Below are 22,470 nucleotides of genomic sequence, written 5' to 3'. Positions count from 1 at the left end.
ATGATAATAATTGGGCAAAGTAGCAATTTTTGCGATTAAGTTTTCATGAGACTTATCGACCAGAGTTCTCTCGCTATATTCGGGTTTCTCCATACCTACAAATGTTGACTGAGCGTCATAAAACTCTTTACCGGAATCTGGGCTCGAGGAAGGCGAAATAGGTTCAAAGGGATCGATATAGGCAGCTTGTATACTAGCAATACTACGGCGTCTTAGGCTTACGTCGTCTGCATCGTACAAATTCTTTTTACAGTCATAATAATCAGATTTGGAATCTTGACTAGAGGTCCGCGAACCCGACCTGTCAGAGCTTTTACTCTTTATCGTCTCACGTGACTTTTTACTGTCAGTGTGATAAACGCTGTCACGCGATTTCTTACTAGATTCTGCACTACTTTTAGACATTTTAGAATCATAAATATCGCTTCGAGACTCCTGACTAGACGTTCGAGATCCGAGAACTCTTTTGATTTCTTTATAAAAGTTACCGTCAGAACGCACCGACAGTTTTTCTCGTGGAAGAACGCGAGGATCGTCCGCGAGAAACGGATCGATGGGCAAATCATTATCGCTTTTGTACTTTAATGCTGCCGCCGTCAAATTGGGCTCCTCGGTTATCGACAACGAGTGATCGTCGTCCGACAAGAGCTCGTTACCCGAATCGAGCGAACACGACCTTGTCCTACCCTCAATAGAGCTGCGGCGGATACGAGCGTATCTACCGGAGCCCTCGTCGTCCGAGCGCTCGATAACTTCGTAGCTGTCGTGCGATATGTCGTCCTGCGAGCCGGCTCGGAACGCCGGCAAATCGAGACGCGGATCGCTGATGGCACCAGGGAAGCTGGACGAGTAGGCTCGACACAGGGAGCCGACGCGAGAATCGATAGAATTTTGAAAAGAGAGCGCAAAGGCGCGAGCGTCGTACCGAGTGACGGGAGAGTCGATGCGGCGTGAACAGGCGTCGAGGTCGGCGGCCAGACTGCGCGTGTCGCGCTTGGAGCGGCCGGCCTCATCGAAGCTGAAGTCGCGCAGGTTGCGGCACGAGGCGCTACGTCGGCCCAATGCTCTCGGCGGAGTGCCGAACTCGTCGGCTTCCTCCAGCGGCAGAGACCCGCCCGATCGCGACGAGCGAACCGACGGGCACGCCGAGTAGATGTTGGTCTGCGATAGCTCGAACTCAAGTCGCTCCGAGGACTCGCTGAAGCTGGAACGATGCTTGGCGCGCACGAAGTCAGGGTAGAGGCTAGAGGGGGGGGAGGTGACGGCATTCTGACCTGCGGGGGGGCGGGCACGAAGCGGCGGAGTGGGAGCGCGCGCGCGGCCCTCGCGACCAACCTTCCACGGCGTCTCCTGGCATTCCTGGAATATTTATTATTTATTGTTAATAAGTTCAAATGGATTACTACAAGACTAAAATTAACGTCTTCAACTTCACTTTCACCAACATTAAAAAGCACAGTAGACGTACCGGCGGTGTCATCGTCCGATGAGGCAGAGGTGAATCCTCCGTAGGATGATGATTGACCTCGGCATGGGTCACTAGTTCGGGACCCTCCTGTAATGCCAGCGCGACGAACAATCAGAATAATAATAAAGTTTAGTAGCTAATTTCCATTAGGAAAACATATTCCCTTACCTTATTCAGTAAAACCCAAAAAAGATTTACTAAAACGATGAATTGTAAGTTAAATCAATAAGATGCATTAATGTTACACAAGCACTACACGTATATGTTAAACCACATACAAGAGCTAAGTGTTTGCAAACCACATAATGATGATTATAGAATAAATATATGTTATTGAGTCTCAACTTTGCTCTGTTATAATCATACAGTGGAATCTCTATAACTGGAACCTCGTTAAGTCGAAATGCTCAGTAAGGTAAAAATTTTGCTCATTCTCTTCCGCTGAACCCCTAAATTCGCGATATCTCGAATTATTTTAACAATTCTTAATATCTGAAATTTCAACATTAATCATATGTATCCCAAAGTTTTTGTTAAGTCGAAAACTCGTTAACTCGATTTACCTTGACAATCGAGTTATAGAGATTCCATTGTATTACCAATAATGACAATTAATGAAATGTGTTTATGTGAAAAGTTTGCAATACTGATGATGAAATTGTGAAAAAAGAAGTTAAAAGGGAGACAGCAAATATTTGATGCTCTTACGATTTGATTGCAGTACAGTTTTGTCAGCTGAAATAGAAACAAAAGCTATATGCACTACAATTCTATGTTAACTACTCTAAAGCTAGTGTTAAAGACTTTTCGTAGATTATCAAAAGATTTCCTACTTTACTAACTATCACTCTATATAATCAAAAAATATAATTTACTACTTGATATCTAGATAACCATGCCTTCTTTTATATTAATACAAAATTAATCTATGTCAATCAATCTAAAAACAAGTGCAAATCTGGGTAATAAAATTAAATCCAACTTAAGAACTTATTTTCTTTGTTATCTCCTCATTCGTATATTTTGATAGTAGTAATACTAGAACCAAGTCAACTAACTCACATTAAATTTTAAATTTAATCAAATCGGAGCCCTTAAGTGGTTTATATAGAGCAAAAACAAATGAGAAACGAATCACTCTAAGTGGTAATAAACTGACCTTGTCCCTCGTGGAAGCAAAGGCGGTAGCTGGAGGCGGCGGGCGAGCGAGAGGGGTGCGGGGTGTGCGGGGAGTGCGGGTGGCCGTGGCCGTGGGCGTGTCCATGTCCGTGGGCGTGTCCGTGGCTGTGTCCGTGTCCGTGCAGGATTGGGGACGAGCCGCTTCGCGTGCAGCTTCCGCGGAATACCCTCGCATCACCAGCGAGGCTTCCAGGTAGTGAGGTTGCTTGTCCCACTCCAGGGAAATCGCTGGAATATTCAGAGAGATTATCAGTACGGGAGGATAGTGGACCCAACTTCTTTTAAATTGACTTCTTGAAAATCAACCAATTAAGGTCGAAAAATGAGCACAAGTCACAACCTGATCACGTTGTACAAACTGTCACACTTCGGTAAATCTTTAAGTTTTTACACAACAGATCTGTAGCTTACAAACTCTATTACCAACACATTTAAAAAGATTTAAATATATTATATGTCTGAAGATATATTTGAGGTTACTAAAATATTGTTAATGTTTATAAAATAAAATGTATTTATTAAACCATTAGCATATTTGTGTAAGAACTACAAAGTAAGCAATCATGCATGAAACGACTCTTTTTTTAGTCTAGCTGAACTAAGTATAGTTCCCAAAGGAATAGAAAACCATGATTCATATAGTTTTGGATATCTCCTTTACAAAGCGCCTTATTTACAAAGTCCTTGTTAAATTAACACTGAATTAACGACCACAAAAGCTGTTTTAATAATTTGAAACGAAATATTTAATGGCATGAGTTCGTTGAATAAAATACGTACCATCCGAGCCGGGTGGCAGCGGCAATAGTGGATGTGCCGAGACGCTCGCGTTGAGCGGCGTCGCGTGCGACACATTAGCCCGAGAGCCGCCCGCCGACCGCGACGCGCGGAACGATCCCGACCTGCGACAGTCGGCGAGAGGATGGTCACTCGCACTAGCTTCTGGTCATCACGTTACCCCCTCATTCATATTTCGAATTCCAAAAAAAATACTACGCAAAATGGCACAGTTGTCTTACTATAAGCTTAAATTTAACGCTAGTTTTTAAAACTGAAAATCAACTAATTAACATGATATAGAACTCTTAATAGAGACTGCACTATAAAAATAAAAGGTGCAAGTGCATAATTGAAAAAAAAACATCGATTCTAAAGACAAAAGGAGGGGGTAACGTCACAACATATGTGCAGGCTGATGCCAAGCGTCACGATACGATTAACACGAGCGTGGCGCTGTATTCAGAGACAATTATTATTAGAACAAGAACCCTATAGAACCATCCTCCGACCGATTGTCAATGTCGCACGTCGTAAGTTTTGAAAGCGAGTCTCAACGTATACAGCGCATGCTCGTAATTGCTAATCACCATTTAATTTAACCACAGGACTACCTGACCACCAGACTGTTAATATGTAAAAGTCATGTTACATTAAATGAGTTATAAAAACACTTAATTTGAATATATACACGTAAATATTTGTCAATATTCAGTAAAAATCAAGGAATTAAGATCAGTTTATATCAGAAATGAAAAGTTGGCGCAAATAGTATCAAATATATTCCAGATTTATAGACTGAAATAATTAGAGTTATTAATTATACAGGGAGTGTATAGTACTGATAGTCAGGTAGAAAGTTGAATTAGCCTACTTACGGTGCCCATGCACAATGCCCACATCAACCAAAAGCTAGTGCTTAACCCATGCTTACCTCTTCACATTATACCTACATTAACTACAAAGTGCACACTAAACTACACCATTGCATTATATCATCTATCGCGAATATTTTTATCAAACACTTTTGAAATAAAACAAGTAATATTCACTAAAATGCAGTACATATTCAGGCTTGCATACTCACCGCGGTAGTGACTTATCTTAGAGATTACTTAATGTAAATTTCTTATTTATTAAAAATAAATCAAATAAAGCCTTTCGTCTCTTTCTTTCAAATTGTGATTATTGAGGCGAAAAGAGACATAAGATTCTTTAAGTGGGAATTAATTTTTTTAAATAAATTCTAACAAAAAGCTCTAATACCTACCCACATAAATAACATGCGATAGGCTGTTAATACAACGGGTGTTGGAAATTAACGCCGCTGTACCCACAGCCTTGTAAGTGAATAACATACCTCTGGAATGTTTGCCGCTTCACATAGTTATCCCGAACGAATTCCACTATCTGCTTTTGTGTTTTACCGCTATATCTGTTGATTAAGAATCAGTATTATAAATGAAGGTCAAAGATAAATGTTGTTTGAATTTCCTTTACCTCAAAATGGGATCTGGGGCACAAACATTTTTTTTTACATTTAACAGGAACGAACACAGGAGGTGTCAACGAAATTGTTCCCTTTTAGGACTTAATTTAGTACATAATCCTTTCTACAAATATATGATAAATGTAGGATTTTATATTTCAGTAATAGTTATTAAAGATTCGCAAGGAATTAATAATATTTTCAATTAAAAACGGTAGATTTCTATATTATAGACAAGAATGTCTATAAAAATATCTATTATGTTAATATAAACGAGGTACTGCATTCGTAGTTGAATTATGTATTGTATTAACAGTTTAAGCAGGGTACGCTTAATAATATACTTTACAGACAAATATATAACACATGATAGCATACGTTATTTTCGCAATATTGCCAATACTTTTAAATAAGTAACTGTAGTCTAATTTTAATGATTTTTTAGTGTGTTAACTGTTTTTAAACATTATAATCATACAAATAAACTTGAGAATTTTTTAATTTTTCCACATAATTACTTGCCTAAAGGAAGACCCACGTGACAAAACTTTAGTCTTATGCCTAGGCAGTTTCGGAACACTCGAACACCGGAAAAATCCATGATTCTCCACACACTTCTTCCAGAAATTCTTACACTCGTTGCGTCCTTTAAAGAAGAATTCAACTACGTCGCGATAGTGGCCCTGAAAGATTATATATTTTTTTCCAATGGAACATAAATAAAATAAATCTTTAAAATACAGATTAATTCTACTACTACTACTTAAACTGTAAATAAAGCTCGCTAAATGTATGCTTTTTAAATTCATTTCAGAGTGACGAAGGATCTGCTGTAAGGCTAAGACATTTTTGGATCGGAGAGCCAGCGAAGTTAGTTTAAATTCAAATAGAATAATTGTAAAATTTGTTGTGTGCTAGTTTAAAATATCTCTCAAGAATAAAACCTGTTTACGCACTTTACAAGCCTATTTATAATATATAGCTATCGTTACATAGAAAAACTTCTTACATATCCTTCAGGATGCAATTTGATGAGGAACTTTTTCCGTTTGAACGATATCTTCCTGATCTTGGCCCAACTGAATGTATTGATTTTCGTAAAGTGCTGGAACACTACGATTCCCATGTGCGCTACTGCTATATTCAATGGTACACCTTCATGATCCTTTGCCGCATGCATTTTGATACCTTAAAATAAAAAAATAATAAAACATATTCGTTTTAGAAATAATATATCGTATGTCGATAAAACCATAATAAATACTATAAATAAACTATTTAGTTTGTTTGACAAGAGCTACCCACTACAGGGTACCATGGCACATATCTTTTACTTAAAATCGCCCCAAATATAAAAATAATAATATACAAAACATACAATAATGAATAGAAACATTTTTATCATACATAACATATCAGTCAAGTAGTAGAAAAATGAAAGATATATTGATCCGGAATCTAACTAATAAAATGGAGACCATACTAAACGCAGAATTCGATAAAGGTTAACAGTAATTATCCCATTTGAAGACTTTACGTAAAATAATACGCGATAAAGACGCGGAACTGAGTCTGCCCTCATTGAGAGTTTACAGAACTCATTAATAATAATTCTCGTAAGACGTTTATGTAGCCCTCTCGCATTTCAGCTTTCTTTCCAGGTCACAGATAAGTGCGTAAATCAAGAGAACTTTACCGGTTTTTAGCGCGTTTATTACAATCTGTGTTATGTCAATTCGTGATCAGAGTAAAGCCAAAATACTCATACAAATTAACTAAATAAACAATGTATATAATAAACTATATAAAGTGTAATATATAATACTAAATAGATTTAGTGTTCTTACACTTATATTATGCGTAAATAATAAACAAACATAGTAGGCAAAAATCGTAATCGTTACTCAGAATTATGAGAATCACCAAACCTACCGTACGATCACAGCAACCTAATGAAGGTTAAAAATGTAATTAAACTAACCAATTAATTACAAAAATTCACAGGTAACAAACACAATCTTAGTATTAACTATGTTGCAAACACCGGGGATTCGAGATTGTGAATAATTTATCGACGTCGTCAATAAAGAGTGTGACTTTTACGACACTACTTTAGCGTTTACATCTAGTATAGGTTCACTGTGTGGTATAATAGGGCACATACGTATTGCTCAGACATAGTATGGAAATTAAAGTTAATTTTGTGCGAGGGAAACGTAATAAATGTCTGGAGATGGTCAAGATGCTTAACAGAAAGATATTCACAAAAAAACGAGACATATAGTTATTTAATACCATATTTACAACAACATTTTAATAGAAAGGGAAAGACTAAGGAATGACTGATGAAAAATGAAACCTGTTGCCTAGCGGGCGGAGGTGGTGGAAAACATCGGTCATATTTACAGTCACAAATTTAATGTTGTGTGTCAGGCACAGAAGGCTGATCCCTACTTGGCTATTAGGACAAAAGATAACGGAACAGTTAGAGAAATCTGAGTAAGCAACATTAGAGGTTGTACCGCCATTGGTCCTGCTAAGTGAATAATTCATTCGAAATTCAAAGTTCAACATATTGCCATCCTTATTGGCAGTATGTATACAAAATCACTCAGTTCAGAGCTCTACAGTTCACTCACCGTATAGTTCACATCTCCGGGCTGTCTCTAGTAAATTTAAGTCGGCTTCAGCGGGACTCTGGCCACTGTAAATTTGCGATAACGCGATTATTATTATACAAAAGCGAGTGAATTCAATTAAAGGTTTTACATAACATTTTGGTGAATATGGGGTTGTAATAATATATTAAACTTTCAAGTATTTTTGATTAAAGCGTCTCCGAAAGGAAAAGAAGCAATTTGTTGATTTTGTAGTATTACCACGAACAAATTCATTTTCATGTGTGATGTACTTTTTGTGTATAATGTTTATTATTTTAAACATGATAAATATGGCCTGGCTTATACCACAGACCTTATAAAGCTTTATTTTTAAGCTTGTTTGTAAATCCGAATATGTATATTCTTTATACTGTGCGTGTTCGTAATTCAACTACTCATAAACGGTTGGATTGTATATTTGATTAAATATATGTACTCATTAATCTAGATAATTGGCTTTTATATTAATTATATTACAAATAAGTGCACAAAAACTTACATATGTTTCTTGTGGTTTTCACGTATTCTCCTCTCGGACTCAGCGTCTTGTCCGGTGAAAAACTTATAACCGCTAAGATACGTGTGATCCGGATAATCTTCGGGTACGAAATCACCACACTCCGCTGCAATAAAAAAATTATTTTATTATGAAATTCTATAGCTTGTTTTACCTTATTAATTCCTTAAGTTTATTTTTTATATGGTTATAGCATTCTTCTTGATTTACGGTCACCTGTTAGGACAGGATTGTGTTGTTTGGTAAATACATAAAATAAATTTGTGCACCTGCCTCATTTATGTTTTTTTATATCTATTAAGTAATATTGAAATACAAAAACACACAGTAAAAGGATATACGTTATATGTTTTAACTACGGTGCAAATAAAAGCGCGATCTTGGAGACCACCAATACTTCAAATTTTCATAAGTCAATATTTTTTTAAGATGACAATAATATTTATTTAATCAATCAAGTAGAAAAAATTACACTAAATGGATTTTACTTTAATGGAGACTGTAAGTAGTGTTATTGGACATTTTATTAAATCAAATTTTGTTGTCAGTAAATTAGGTTAGATTTAAATTACTTATTAGTCTTAAGTAAGGTTAGATTGTCATGTTTGGGGATGTGATCCCATTTGTCACGAGTGTGCGTCAAGAGGATTGTCCGACGTTCTGGACGTAGCTCCGTACGGTGAAGGATTTTCAGACTGGATCTTTCACTTCCTGTCATAGCGAGCAGATGGCGCTGTTTGGTTTTAGTGGGAACGGAGTCTAGTCCCTAAATTGCATTCCCAACAATAAATTTAGGCAAAAAAAAGTGTATATTGTTGCATATATTGCTTTAAAGAACAGAAATATGATATTTGCTTGTTTTCGAATAATCTGAATTTCGCACGACTTAAGGAAAACGTATTTTAATGCGACTAAACAATAGCAATAACTTCAACGAAGTTATGATTCATTGTTATTGTTCTTCTCAGTACTGACATTTTTAAACGAGATATGTAAAGTAAGGCAAACCTTTTGTTTAATTCAGAATTCGAAGTGAAATCTTAAGTAATCAAACCTTATATACATACTAAACCTGGTTAACTAAAGTATGCATTTGTTTCTTTAACCGATTGTTCTGTCATTGTGTTTAATTTGTGATGAATCAGTAAATTAAGAAGTACACTTAAATATGTCCTACCATTTAGTTTAAGTAATTTGTAACGAATTTTGGGGGTTTGGGGTACAAGTTACGATGCGCGGCGAGGGATTGAATTACGCGCGCTTAATGAGTCACTGGGGGGGGGGGGGGGTAACGAAACGTTGTTTTCTTCAGTACAGAGAAATGTTACGGCGCGTTAGGTGTGGGTCAAGAATCTCCAAAAATTGCTCCAAAACCTAGACGCCCCCTTATCTAGGATTACTATTTCTCTTTTTTACTACAAACTTACGGCCTGTTTCACAATGTCCGGATAAGTTCCAAATAAGCTATTTATTACTTATCGGTAGGATAAGTAGTATTTTTGCGTTTCACGACTGTCAGATAGCGCTGTACGTCATGAAATGTGAAGTATCTTATTTGGAACTTTTATCTTTCGAATAATTTATGTGTTGCATAGCTATTTGGTACTTTATCCATACATTGTGAAACAGGCCCTTAAAGTTAAAAACAAAAATCACTGACTGAAGGAATGATAGTTCATATTACACGAACTAAGGTAATGAGAAATGGCGAACAAGGCCCGCTACGTACTTAATTAATTCAAGCTGGGCGCCGAGTTAAATTATGGATCTATTTTCTGGCTTCCGAAATTGAAAGATGCATATTAAACACACTGAACTGCCAATTAAAGCTAAAATATATTAACCAAGACACTAATTGTAAATTGTTTATTTTATAAAGATTTAAATCGCGATTTTTGAGTATAAAATTAATTTAATAATTCAGTATGTCATATTTTCTTGCTACAAAACTAATATTATAATTAGAAACAGATTACAATACGTCGTAAAAGGAAATAGGAGTATATATTAAATTCATTAAAGCTTTTTTAGTGCTTTTAATAAATATATTTCTCATTTTCGTAGTACTGGTAGGTCTCAACCCACACCAGAGGCTGTACTATTCACAGACTGGGTAAGCTATACCCATAAAACCCGGAACCCAATAATTAATCCACAATCTCTGAGATCAGACTGTGACAGATCGATCTCCTATCTGCATCCCAATAACCAAAACCCTACGAAGAAAAACCATTTTTGGCGACGGATAGAATACAATCTCTTCGCTCTTTACACTCATATTTGATAATCAATATAAACGAAACACAGTTCAAATAATATTACAATATACATGTCTATATTTAAAGCATATCAAATAGATTTTTAATTATTTTAAAAACTGGTGTAAGTTAAAATCTAAGATATTGGCACAGTTAAACTGTCATTTTTATACAAAATCTATTCACATACACTTTCCATGGATAGCTCGTATCGTCAGGTGGCTATTACAATCCGTCGATTAATTATTGGTACACTTTTATCAATATATGGATTAAGATGACAATCTAAGATGATCAAAAATGAATTGAGATAGGTTATTGGGTTTTGGCGAAACCAACCAACCTGAAATAGAAAACTCCAACAAGGCCTCGCATGTAACAATAACCCTAAAATGCAAAATGAAAGGAATGAAATTCATAAAAGCTACTTGAATACTAAACTCAACATTAATTGCAGTGCAACGGACAGAATATACAGACGTGAGTTTAAAAATAAACATGTTTTAAAGTTGTTTAGAGCTTTTGTCTGGTTAGTGGTTTAATGGTTCACCCAACGTTTACTCTCAAACTTTGTGATGTGCTGTTTTCCGTAATAATACAGCTGCGGCACTTTGGTGTGCTGGCTTTCCTAAAGACGTTAAGATTGTTTCTACATGTCAATTTACAATCCAAACTAATAAAGAAGTGTGTTAGTCTTAGGACTGGGCCTCAGATTTCCATTCATTATCAATTGTTTTTTCCATAGCCTACTACGTTATCCTTCATACTACGCGCACATGGACCATTGGTGCACAACCGGGCATCGACCCTAGGACCTTCGAAATGAGAGTCGCACTTAAGCCACTTGGTCATCTCTGCTGTTTTGCGTACCCGTTTGTTAGAATGTTAACATTTTATGGTTCCCAACTCGGCGTTTACGTATCTGAATACAAAATTGTCAATAATCAAAATTCAAGAAGACACAAAACAGCATACCTACTGTTTGCTTTATTTGAGGAATGATGACGAAGACACAAAACAGCAAAGTGTTTGCTTTATTTGAGGCATGACTAACAAGCAATGTGTGACTTTGCAATTGTTCTAACGATTGATATAACCAACTTCCATATGGATGAGAAAACACTGTTTTTATTATTATTATTGTGTATAAAATATTCATTCTAGGGCTATAAATTAAGGGAAAGGCTTGTCATCATAGACTTATACGTCGGACAATTATCGTCATGAATCAAAAGATAATCACCGTACGTATTATATGGCTTTAGACAATCGGGGAGAAATCTGGGTCAAAAACTTTAAACTTCAAAAACAGGTCACTTATACGAGCAACGTAGTAACATGTGATTTACAGAGGTCTAAATATGAATATTATTCATATTCCGACGTAAGCGTTTTAGGATAGGCAGGCAAAGTTCAGAAGGTCAGAAAACCATCAACAAAACAAAGTAAGACAATACTCTTATATCAATATAAGATTACTAGCTATTTTTGTGTATTTAAAGAAATCGATATAAGTAACTATCATTTAAAAAAAACAGTTTTTCATCTGCTCATGGCTGACTCATCTGATGTTAAGAGCATTTGCCGGCCTTTTAAGAATTAAAAATCTGGATAAGATTCGATATTAAAAAGATAAGCGTAATTTCGTAAACAGAAAAAGGGCCAGTCACCGCACACCATGGACACCTATTTTTGTGGTTGCGTTGTCGGCCTTAGAGAGAATATGGTCATTTTTAAACAATTGGAGATCGTTTACTTTGTATTACCTAATAGTATATTCACGCAATAACTGTAACGAACGCAATTCGACATATCAAAATAAGAAACAATAAAATGTTCAAACCCAAGTTATTGTAGCGAAGTCGGAATAGCTATTAAACTTTAATGTTGCTCAACATTTAACGAAGTCATTTGAAACATAATCATTCCTTTGCCTTTGATTGAAGATTAAACAGTTCGACACAAGTATTTGTGATTAAAACGTAACTCGCCAAGGCCGAGCTTAGGCATTCGGAACATTCTTCATCCGATATATTTTAACCCTAGGCCACATTCTGAGTGCCTTTTGATGAGGAGATAGCTGACAATTGTTCCCACTGTTATATAAGAGACATTTGGAACACAAACGTGGAGTAGGCAAACATATACGGGCTGATGAAAACCAAACATTAAGTTCGTTAGTGTCCCGCATATATTGGTCGAATTGAATGTTTAATTGAAAAACCCACATCTATACGGAAAAATGTATCAATTAAAAAAATCACGTTATTTATATTGAAACCCGTCCCAGTAATGGGCAATCGTTTAGGTTAAATTGAAAAATTATTTACCTTCCTCACAAATGATTCTAGACACTCGTAAATACCAGCAATTAATTGTGTTCTTTAACTAGCTTTTGAGTTTATTGCGTTTATATTTTTTATATAATATGAAATTATCCTATATCATAGCGTAAACACAAGTTGACAAAAAAAAACAAAATATAGACTTAACTTAGACTGCAACTAGACTATGAATAAATGAAATAAATAAATCAGTGGCGCTACAACCTCTTTAGGTCTTGGCCTCAGATTTCTGAAACTGTTTCATAATCATTTTTAAATGAAAAAGATTAAAGTATAGTTAAAATTGATCATTGACATTGAATGTTATTTCTGGCGCAAATAAACATTTGAGAGTTATAACTAGAGCAATTGTCGCCGGAACACAGGCCATTGTTACTGTATAAGTGCATAATGAAATGCCGGGTATCACAAACGGAAGATCGGAATTGTTATCAACAACGGGCTAATTGTGTACTAATGACTCATTTTTAAACATTGCTAATTACTTTTAATTGCTATTTTATTCGATATTTTAATTGATGCTCTCGGATTAATTGTTTTGGGTGCAATATGATTGAATGCGATCTCGGGAACATGTGCGACGCGGGAGCGTATATATCGGTAAAGTTCTAAAAGTCGTTAATGTGCTGAATTGAACAATCACTTGTAAAAGATATTCAAGCATTAGCTGTATTAAAAGTGTTGAACTAAGGAACAGAACCAATAATATAGTTAAACAATCATAGCTACGAATATTCTCAAAATCTTTAAAGTGAACGCATAGGTCGTCGCGCGTCAAATTTTCCTCTAGAATATATTTCTAATATTTAGTGACATTTGCTAGAATGCCCACTGAACGCTCAGGTATAATTTTCTGTACTATAGTATTCGCAAAAATGGTCAAGTTTATTTTCCTATAGACTAATAATTATGCACACACTTCGCAGAATTGACCTTTGACATGACTATGATACAATAGATTATAATGTCACCTTGCACGATGTAGCTAGCCATAAGAGCGGCAGTATTCTCATTGCACTGTATGCTGCCTTGCGCCAGGTCTCTCTTCACTTGGAGACAGAAGAGGTACCGCGTGAATTCTTCTTCGAGCCTCGCTGGGTCCGGAGTGTAGAACTTAACGCAGAAACGAAGCGTCGGCTCCAACATGGACAATCCCAATTGCCGACACATTGGCTTTTCCACGTCAAGCCAATCCTATAAATAAACGTAATTTCAAAGAGATTCATGATTTATTTCACGCAATATATTAAAACTATGGTTAAAACCATTTTTTTTTAATTGTCGGTGACATAATTTACAATTAAGAATAAATTTATTCTACCTACTCAAGTAAATTTCTTATGTACTAGAAAACAAAATGACCAAATTGTAACAATATAAGTGTTGAAATAACCAAAACACATAAACAGGGTCTAAAGCTCTGGCTTCAACCCTAAGGACAAAATAGTTTTTTTTTATTTGAAAGAAGTACCCCCCTAGCTTTATAGACTAAAAAAAGATTTAAAAAACATTGTTACAATTAAAATTTGCAAGGATGACCATGACCATGATTATAAATTAGTGGTACATATCCAGAAATGGCATTGAAATGATATGGAATGATTTTACGTCGTTATGACTTAGTATCAGAGAAATTTGTGATCAAACATGTGAGACTGTACATAAATTATCACACGTGCTTGGAAGTCAAATTCCAACAACATCACAGTCGCACAGGTTAATTTGATAACTAAAAAGGTTGATAAAGAAAAATATAAAAATCTTGCGAAGTACCTTTTCTATCTAAGCACATTTTTAACTATTCCAATCTGTGTCATGGCTTCTATTTTGATCGAATCATTAAAAATAACAAAGACTATTTGAGGGAACAAAGTGCGTGGTGATTTTAATTGGTGAAGTCGAAAGGATTTTATGGTTATGTGCAGTTCCTAGATAATACCTTGCTTCCATTAGCATCTTGATATTCCAGCCCGAAGTAGTCAGCTTCCAAGAGATGCAGTTGTCGACAAACCTGGTCAAACAGAACTCTGCCCAGCGCTTTCGACTGTAACAAAATAAAAATAAAAAACATTATTGTTTTGAAAATATCCATGAAAATATTATGTTTGTTATTATTTATGTAGTAGTTATGTTGTTGTTGAATTCACCACACCTCTTACAGTGAATCTTCTCAATATCACTTTGATAATATAAATTAATCTCGATTAATAACTATTTAAAATGTCATATATTTAGTCCAGATCTTTGCAAAAAATGTAGCCCAATGATTTAACATCATAGTGCAGACAGTAAAAAGCCTCTTGGCAGCGATGCATTTAAAGTGAAAGATAAAACAATAGAACAAAGGTCAACATTTCTAACGCGAGCATTTAATAGAAAAACTTTTAATAGGAAACTAACATAGCCCGTAAAAAGATCACAGTCAACAGTAACAAAGGGTTATTCATAGCAAACTCACAAGGACCCTTTAACCACGCACCTGGGTTTATTGCAGAGTATTGCAAGGATTTTGTATTAATCATTTCAGAACTACTGTCATATTATAATCACTGGTGAACAATGTCGCATTCTGCCGCAACTAATTTTAATGCATAATTTCTCATCAGAGTTATTATAAAAATAATGCTCAACAATGAATCTAAATGATCGTCTGAATAGAAAGACTACATGTGTTTCTCTTTCAATTAATATTTTCAATTATAGGCAAGTTTGTTCTAAATTATTTGACCGGGAATCCAACCTAAGGATAATACAGATTAAAAACAAGACTGAGCAATGAGCACAATATATTAAATGTTTAAACCCAAAAGACAATAAGTTTACAAGGCTTTTATAAAAAAAGATATAGCCCACGTAATATAGCCATAGAATGTTATTATTATTGCTGATGTAACTATGCAAATAAATAAACGTGACAAAACATGCCTACGCTAACAGAGATGCTTATTGTGTGAATGAATGAGACCAGTTGATTAAAGTTCAAGTACTCAAATCTCAATACAACGCCTTTTTAAATTCAGGTTTAAATAATGCTCTGAAACTCCGCTATAATTTATTAGTACTCGCGTTCCTCTGTTTTCTTTAAAGGACTTTAACCCGCAGTTTCGTCACAATTAGGGTAATTTATAAATGTGAAGGAATAGTATTAATAACATTTAAAAAACTTGGTCATGTTATTTTCATTTTCCTGGTTTTTCGGTTGAATGAAAATCATTTTAAAATTATAAATGCACCAGAATTTTTATTTGGTTACTTGTATTATGAATATATTCAAAATAAGCAATGTTCCGATTGAGAATATTTTTTCCAAAAGTAAATCTATAGTAAAATGATGCCTGGAAGAGATCACTCGAAAGTGTGATGAGTGTAAAAATATATTGTACAAATTAGAAATATCATAATGTGTTTTGTAAGACAAGTGAGACATAGTATACCTCCATTAGGAAAATCTCTTGTCTATGAACACTTCATGCACAATATAAATAATTTAATTAAATAACACTATATAACTTTTCAGCGTAAAAAAGGCAATTTTATGAAGCATCTGTGACAGTCGAAGGACTAATAGGAAATTCCTATGTCCACGTGCGGCGGCAAAGGAGAAAGGATAATTAGTTAACGTTATTGGCATACAATAACATGATCTGTTCCCATAAAGAAACAAATTATGGAAGATATTTTATCAAAACATTTATCGTACATAAAAATATTGTGTAATCTCGTATCGTAATATTTAAATTACGGACGTCAAAATGATTCACTAATGACGCACTCTAATCATACATTAACCGACAAAAATATTTTGCCCTCAACGCTCGAACAAAGACTCGAAAAATAAAAATAACTGAGAAAGAAGTATTTATTAGAGAAAATTGTATTAAATATCTTTCTTGTCCATGTTATATAATCGTACATCAAATAGTTTTTTTTACGTAGGTATCTTTAATCGGCTACCTATGGATTCATAACGATGCGCTATATACCTATCTTTTCTACCATATCTTTTTAGTCGCAGGAATAAATTAAATTGCGATTGAGAAATCGTACGTACATTTTTTGGACAACTTCCACACCGGCCTTTTACATATCAGCGAAGAGTCACAAGAAAAAAACAATCACCATAGATGTCCAATAGATACCATAATTGTTAATTTTAACGGTTCTAAAATTGTGTAACCCAAGCCGTAATAAGCGTTAATGTATATCTATAGTAAAAAACATTGTTTTCATTATAATTTTCATATTAAATTATAATCAAGCCAAATTCATCAATCAAACATTTAATTAATATATTCAGCCATTAATATCATTAAGCTAGCTTGCACACCGTATAGGAAATAATAAATTGGGCATTTTTAATGATGCCTTCAATTCATTAATATGTATCGATAACATTAGTTTTTTTTGAATATTTACATTACATTATAATTGCAGGTGATAATGTAAAGTATTAACAACACAAGCAACACAACTAACCCACTTTCTACCCCTTTTTTTTTTTTTTTTTTTTGTTATTCGAGGTGGAAATGCATTTGCGCATCCCCTGCCCTAGGAAGTTGCAGGGGTATGTGGGACTCGACCCACACCAAAATCTCTGCTATTCAGAGACTGGGTGAACAATACCCACTAAAAACACCTCGACAAATACCTACAAAGCCGCGTTACAGAGGCTCCGGGATCGCTATCGCATTCTACCGGGACCTCAACGGCATAATACATTCAAAAAGCTTCGGTGCAATACACTACATAGGAGGTAAGAGATGGGCATATCTTCTCCTATTTCCTCCCCGCCTTCTACCCCTAGGATTCGTCCTAAAGCGCTCCCTTTCTCGTTCTGCTGACTCCTTCTGTAGCATTACATGCTCACAGAAGGATACCACTGCATTCCATACCTCGTCACTGCCGAGCATTTTATTTACAACACAAGGTAAAGCAAGATTATAACCCACCACAGAACAAAGATTATGACGCAACTGAGACCACTGTGGACAATCCTCCAACGTATGCTCTGCAGTGTCATCATTTGCGCCACAGTCCAAGCAGCTAGTTGTTGGTTCCCGCTGCACTATGTCATGCAGGTACCGCCCAAAACATCCATGTCCTGTCATTACCTGCACAAGACGAAAGGTAAGGGTACCACTTTTTCTGTTTGCCCAGTCACTAAGTACTGGACGAATAGCCTCTACCGTTCTATGCCCTGCTATTGGATCAGCTAAGTTTTGGTACCACTTCTGCATTGTAGCTGTTCGCGCCAATCGTCTCAGATCCTCAACTTCCCCAACACCAGTGTAAACACCTTCAGCCCTCAGCTCCATCCGGTAATGGTACACAGCAGTGAGAACCTCAGCCTCTAACTCCCAAGGTGGAGTGCCAGCTAATACACAAGCAGCGGTGAAAGACACTGTTCGGTAACAACGAATAATTCTTCTTGCCATAACTCTTTGCGGGCTCCGTAAAGTGCCATGCTAGAAATGACCCCACAGTACAGCCTCCGACACCGTTCGTCAGGTCCTCCTATATTCGGAAGCAGACGACTCAGTGCCCCTGCTGCACCAACCAGTCTCGAACCAAGGGCCTTAAAATGATCCTCCCACTTTCTACCCCTATAGAATCAATAATCAGTAATGGTATTTACGCAAATGCCTTTTTTTTTCCGCACAGAGTGTGGAACTCGCTCTAAAAGCCCTACCCACTAAACCCATCCCACCAATCACATCACACTGTTGGGGTAACTTGGTAACGAAAATCCCTACTAATCGTGTCATTTTTGTAAAAACAAATAAATTTTACTATAACCAAAATCTGGAATGTAAGGATAACGTGCAGATTTATATGTTCTACTAATTGTTATTAAAATAAAAACGCTGCAACCTATTTTATATATATATATATATTAGTATATGATTAAATTATCTACGGCCTTTTAATTTTTTATATAATTGTAGTTTTAGTCATGGTTTTTTGTTAATTTGATGCTGTCACTCTTGTAAAATTTCTTGAACCAAATATGGTTTGCCAGATACTAATTGGGTGCTGATCTTATTTTACATATTTTTGTTATTTTTCGTTTTATAATACTACAAACTGTAATTATTTAATTTTTATCTCACTCACTGTTTTATTATTTTATTACTGTTTAATGTATAATATTCTACGGTTTCGATATTTGTAAATATGTGAGGAACATGTATACTAACAATACAATACATTGTCTTCACATATAATTATTAAACTAATGTATACAAACATTGTAAATTCTTTATTAAAAGAGTAAGTGTGGAGTTTCTTACCCATTCTTTTCCACAAGAAACTACCTTTTTGAAAGGGGCAACTAGAATAATATTTATATTTATTTAACGTTCAAAAGTGCCATTTTAGGTGGTCCAATTGGCATAAATGATTTGATTTGATATAAATGATTTGTTTTTGCTTATGTTATTTTCCTTCTTGAAATTGTAAGCTGCAGCTACCTTTTTTTTTTACTTGGGGGAATGCATTGCGCATACCCTACCGCGGCGCAACTGCTTGGTGCGGAAAGGTCATTTGCGACTGGCTATTCTGCATAACCACTAAAACCCCAAGGCGCCACCAACAATCGCCTCATGCCTTCACAGACCGGGCCATACGCTACATATAGATCGGGTCCAGTACTTGCAGGGATGGGTCATCATCCCTTCTTTTAAACGCATGTACCCCTGCTCCCTGCTTGGGCACTTTTTACATTTGCCTACCCTCCTAATAATCAACGTTGACCACAGTGGTACAGGATTACACGACGAGACGCTAAGATCTGTTCCTTTTTTAGATTCCTGGATCTGTTTTAAATTTCACTGTGTTAAATATATGCGAATAAATCAGGTGTATTTTCTTAGTAAATATTTAAATAGACATCTTGCGATAAGCAAAAAAATATCAACGTTTTTCATAGTTCAATAAATGATTGATCGGATCAGACGGCTGTTATTTTTATCCGTCTCCCCTACGTACCTGCCCTCGACCACTTATCCGCTTGGCATATGTGCTGACGTCATGAAAACTTGTAGTTGATTTGTGTATCTATTCGCGAATTCTTAGAATGACCATAATTCATCTCTATTAAGCTTTTTCTAAGGAATGGCAGTTGCCGACAGTAATATTCAACCAGTAAATTCATAATAATAATGATCATTCAAAATTAAAAAAAAATCAAAAATTATTTCTTCATATAGGTAACATAATGTACACTTATGAACGTCAAAAAAAGAAATATACATTAAATGCTTCTTACATTTACTGCCAATTTTCAAACCAAGGGCGTAGAACGGAAGAAAAGAACTGGCAATAAACTCTCCGCCACTCTTTTTTAACCGCCAAGTTTTTTCTTTTATACAACGTTTGTAAGGGACAGCAACCATTACACCGTGTTGCATATGACATCTTGAGTAATAAAAATTATAAAATAAATTAATAATAAAGATTTATCCCCTATCAGCAGGAGGCATGGTGAAATAGGAGCAGATTTTGTCCACTATCGGTATAATCCCAGTTACACAAATGTATCAAATTGTACCTCCTGAAACTCATTTATATCCCTTAAAAAGCAATATTATTAAATACGGCAACATTAGACCGCAAACATCTATAAAATAATAACCCGTATAAAGACCTTGCTAAGTACCGTGTGATGACCATAACTCACGATCATGAGCTAAAGTTAATAATAATAATAATAAAATAGTGCCCCTAAAACCCTCTATGGGACTTGGCCTCAGTTTACATCCGTTGCTTTTATTATTTTTATTTATTGATGTTTCCTTCACTACTCCAGCGAGTTTCAGATGCGCACATAGAAACTCCATTACCATATTACATACGACTTTAGCACACTGCTTTTGTTAAATTATACATTTAATTCTTAAACCATAAAATATTTTTCAAATTGATGCATAACAAAAAAGTATAGCTATTCTCCATCTTCAATCAATTATTGATTTCTGATTGTTTGCAAACTCGTCAAGGGAGCTTTGAAATGGTTCTAACTTGCATTTATATTGCTAATACATACAGTTTTTATTAATTAGTTATTTTATTATTTAGTGTTTAAGCTGGAATTTGAGGTAGTAAATTTTGAATGAGTGCAAAGGTAAAGCATAGTGGATAGCCTCAGAGGGCAAACGAGCAATAAAAGGCAGCTGTCGCAGCCCACGGACACCCATGTTAATGGATGCGATGTCGGCCTTTTAGGGAGGCTTTAACGTGGGTTACCGATACGTTTTTTTTAATTTGAAGGCCGTAAAATTAACTATCAATTTTTCTAAAATGTTCATAACAATTAATTAGCTAATGACAGTCACTTGTAAATATAAACAAGTACCTAGTTTGGACTCGAATAAAGTATATGCAAATCAAAATAATTCACATATCTGACGTAATTATCATCATCATACATATATGGCGCTACAACCTTTTAAGTATGGGCCTCGGAATTATGTATATGTTTCGTGATCATTTGTTTTTGAAATAAGCAATTACGTGAACATCTCTGTGCCTGACACATTATCTTTTTGGGCCTAAGTAATACCGGTTTCCTCACGATGAGTTTCTTCATGATAAACTTATCAAATGCACACATAGACAGACAGTCCAGGTATACAGCCGGGGTTTGAACCTACGAGCTACGCACGCTGAAGCTACAGGACAACAAACACATTTTAACTGTTAAATAAAAATCCATAAAGGCTCGCGTAACGTTTGCCTAGCATTGTGCACTAGACCAACTAAAAAAAACTGAAATGAATATGGCAAATCAAACGTTAAATTTAAAAGCATTTTCAATATTGATTTGAAGAGGCGGCAATCGCAAGGGAATCGGGAGGAAATAGGTAGTGAATTTATATGATGTTACATTTTCTATCAGCACGAGATAACTTTGATGTCTCTATTCTAAATAGCTAGACATATTAAGCCGCTGAAATATTATTTTTATTACAATATGTCTGATACCACTTAAGTATCACGATAAGTGGTCTTATTATAGTATCGCGTTTATACACTTTTCCTGCCCCTGCTCACTACGGCTGAATGTAAATGCGGTATTAGAACCATCTACATCAAAGTTAATTAAAATTTCTTCCGTGATTTAACAAAAATTTTTGTATTAGTCATACGTCTATATATGTATATGTCTCGTGTACAAACAAATTCTCAAATTGATAAAAAAATCCGTCGTTAGTGCAAACAAACAAAATGTTCCACAGGCTTTTCGAGCCAACTAAATTTATTATTAATTCTCGCCGATTGTGTATTTTAAAAATTAGGTCAAAAAGTTTTATTTTTATTCGAGCCTCCGCTGTTTTGGGTCACTACGTTAGAACTTAACACGAGGATCAAATTGTATGTACAATTTTCTTATATAGTAAATGGAGACTTCTTATGTGACTTTTGGTCATGCAATTCATTGATAATTTAGTTTTGACAAGTGGGACAAGGGACACACAGATAAGGATCTGCCATCTAAATAAAAACAACAGCTTTACCATTGATCCGAGGACCTCTGAGCATGACTGATTAAAAAGTATGAAAAACAATATTTATTTGTATATTCCACATCATTATTTTATTTTAACTGTTATTACTAATTCGATAGAACGACACATTAATACCCACACCGATTATTCTACATGAAAAACATTTAAAAAATATATTTACATACTTACATCTTATAACTAGCAATATATATATTATGTAATAAAAAATGTTATTTATTCGTTTTACGCCTTCCAGCTAAGCTACGCACGC

General features: G+C 35.3%; 1 protein-coding gene across 2 annotated transcripts in view; it reads right to left on the bottom strand.

The window, feature by feature from the left end:
• Window positions 1-22,470, bottom strand: part of LOC110992293 (FERM, ARHGEF and pleckstrin domain-containing protein 1) — a 54,238-nt gene that overhangs the window by 21,290 nt on the left and 10,478 nt on the right. Inside the window, exons 4-15 of one of the 2 annotated variants that reach the window (XM_045629681.1) lie at window positions 14,633-14,737; window positions 13,665-13,887; window positions 8,073-8,196; window positions 7,553-7,617; window positions 5,923-6,101; window positions 5,436-5,596; window positions 4,785-4,859; window positions 3,428-3,549; window positions 2,628-2,875; window positions 2,177-2,203; window positions 1,469-1,555; window positions 1,275-1,359 (exon numbers count right to left, since the gene is read on the bottom strand). In XM_045629681.1, the coding sequence (XP_045485637.1) occupies window positions 1,275-1,359; window positions 1,469-1,555; window positions 2,177-2,203; window positions 2,628-2,875; window positions 3,428-3,549; window positions 4,785-4,859; window positions 5,436-5,596; window positions 5,923-6,101; window positions 7,553-7,617; window positions 8,073-8,196; window positions 13,665-13,887; window positions 14,633-14,737 (1,501 nt within the window). The remainder of the gene's footprint in view (window positions 1-1,274; window positions 1,360-1,468; window positions 1,556-2,176; window positions 2,204-2,627; window positions 2,876-3,427; window positions 3,550-4,784; window positions 4,860-5,435; window positions 5,597-5,922; window positions 6,102-7,552; window positions 7,618-8,072; window positions 8,197-13,664; window positions 13,888-14,632; window positions 14,738-22,470) is intronic. The other variant, XM_045629682.1, reaches the window with a different exon arrangement.

Source organism: Pieris rapae, chromosome 10, assembly GCF_905147795.1.
Source record: "Pieris rapae chromosome 10, ilPieRapa1.1, whole genome shotgun sequence".
NCBI classification, from domain to species: Eukaryota; Metazoa; Arthropoda; class Insecta; order Lepidoptera; family Pieridae; genus Pieris; species Pieris rapae.
This window is presented reverse-complemented; position numbering and strand designations above follow the sequence as displayed.